At 38.6% G+C, this 2438-nt stretch overlaps 1 protein-coding gene across 1 annotated transcript in view; it reads left to right on the forward strand.

Annotated features, from left to right (window-relative positions):
* Nucleotides 1–2300: 2300 nt before the first annotated feature.
* LOC131945145 (ras-related protein Rab-6-like) overlaps nt 2301–2438 on the forward strand; it is a 4888-nt gene continuing 4750 nt past the window's right edge. Inside the window, exon 1 of the mRNA XM_059306151.1 lies at nt 2301–2438. This exon is cut by the window's right edge and continues 2 nt beyond it. Coding sequence (XP_059162134.1) covers nt 2308–2438 — 131 coding nt within the window. The 5' untranslated portion in view covers nt 2301–2307.

Consider the following 2438-nt stretch of genomic DNA (forward strand, 5'->3'; position numbering starts at 1 on the left):
TCCATGTGTGAGATCCTCATCTCGCAGCCGTCCACCTCGTCCTCGCTCCTGTACTCCCTGATGGCCGTCCCCGGCCCCAGGTACTTGAAAGTACCGGGGAACTGCGGGTGCTCTATGTGGTGTAGACCAGCAGGGTTCAGAGCTTCAGCATTTCTGGCTTCGTGGTCCCGCGAGGGGGACTTGATGGGGGAGGCAATGTCCTTCATAGAGCCTCGGCTGTTATTGCGACGATGTCGAGACTTGCGCGTCCTCATCTTGGTGGGTGATGGTAGAACCAGCTCCGAGCTTGTTGTCATGCTGCCTTCTGTGTTTTTCATGGAGTCTGGTCTGTGGGCACAAAGCAACGATGGAACAGAAACTTAGGATTAGAGAACGTGTTGGAAGGGTTAGACAGGGGTAGATGCCAAGAGTAGAGAGGGGTGGTGACAAGAGTAGAGAGTGGTGGTGCCAAGAGTAGAGAGGGATGGTGACTTTAGAGGGGTGGTGACAAGGGTAGAGAGGGGTGGTGACGATAGAGGGGTGGTGACAAGGGTAGACAGGGGTTTTGACAGTGCTGGATAAGAATGGCGGTAGAGATAGATAGAGGTGTTTTTCTTTAATAATTATTTAATTGCTGCATTTGGGCTTTGGTTACAACAAATATGTCCAATTAAAATTATTACACTACTGAAACCAATAAAAGACATACATTGTATATATTGTACACATATATAAAGAAAAAAACGCTTATCAATTAATTACCAACACAATAAAATATTTTTCCGTACAGCCACAGCATTGAGAGAAAAAAAAACTGAAGGAATTATTCCATGGATCCAGAGTTCCACTGAGCAACATGGCGCTGAAGTTGTCACCAGATAATTTATACAGAGATCATAGAGCGGGACAGAAGAGGCCGTGTTGTGGGACTCAGTAGACATTTTTTTGTTTGTTTTACCTACACATTGTGTATGCATATCCTAATATAAAAAGGCCCCGTGCGCACTTCTCTCTCTCTCTCTCTTTCTCTCTCTCTCTCTCTCTCTCTCTGTCCGCAAAATATTTTCGCCGGACATCACGTCAGAATCGGCAGCGATATATGGATACCTTTATACGGACTTTTGTTGAAAATAATATGTTAGATGTTTTAAATGTATAACCACAATTTTATTTAAAGAAGAAAAATTTAAAAAAAAAACGGCGTATTCGAATGTAGAAAAACAATTTTTTTATGCAACAGGAAAAGCATTAATAGATGTGAAAAAGAACGCATAAAACTGTGACGTCACTAATGTTTATACATTAACTAATGACGTCATATGCCGTGTTTAGAATAAAAAGAAATGAACTATTTCATTCAAATTTGATTTAGATCTACGTACACTATGAAATGTATACAATACAATTTTTCCGGCCTAAACTCACAAAATTCATTTGGATTCTAGATTTAGAGATTCTAGATTGTAGATCTAGACTAGATCTAAATCTACGCAATAACTAGACGTAGACGCTAAGATCTAGATTCTAGATTAAACTCTAACTACCCTAGAATCTATTCCAAAAATAAATTTCTATATTAGGCCTAAACTATTTCAAGACTTAATTATTTTATAGTGGTGTGGTGTCATCCACCCGCCTCTAACACCCACCAGTGTAGATTCTTAATCACGTGACTTTGATTACTTGTCAGCTTAATGAATCCACTTGTTTTCAATGTTACATGCAGGGTGTTGTACGTATCTTGGTCTACTGGATATCTACATCAAAAGATACGGACTGGTTAAACTTGCTACATTAGAACAGGAATTTGTGTGAGGATTCTTTGTCATGTGTTTATAAATAGTCGACTATAAATACTCGTCTCTTGTTGAACATCGTGTGATTTTAGACAAAAATAGAATTTGTCTTTAGGAAAGTGTGTAGTTATGAGTTGAGAAAAATGACATTTTGGGATTGACGAAATAGGGTAGATAACTATGGAGGCTGCGAGGTAAGATTACCATTTTAATTTTTGTATTATTATTAAATTTGGCTGAATGTATAAGTTAAGTAGACTACTTTGTTGAAATTTGTAAATCATCTAAACTAATACTCGTTTTTTTTTTTAAATGCTCATCTACATAAGTATGTTTGATTTAGTAGTAAAAAAGCTTAATAGGCCTACTTTTATAAAAATAATCCTTTCATTAATGAACACCATTAACACAACACCATAAAGCTAATTAAACGTATTTATGATTTTACTACAGTCGTGTGCCAGGCATGTTTCTTCACAAAATACGAAAACTTCTTTAACCCAGTCATTTCCCTGCTTGCAGCTCATTCGCCATGCAAGAGGCCGTAGAGGCCGCTGTGTTCGAGATTAAAGTTTCTATTCTTGGCGACTCAGACGTCGGTAAAACATCGATTGCGTCATCGTTTAACACACAGGCTCCACTGCTTGCTCCAAAGGCAACTAT

Source organism: Physella acuta, unplaced genomic scaffold, assembly GCF_028476545.2.
Source record: "Physella acuta isolate Inbredline_101_S28 unplaced genomic scaffold, ASM2847654v3 ptg000527l, whole genome shotgun sequence".
Classification (NCBI taxonomy): domain Eukaryota; kingdom Metazoa; phylum Mollusca; class Gastropoda; family Physidae; genus Physella; species Physella acuta.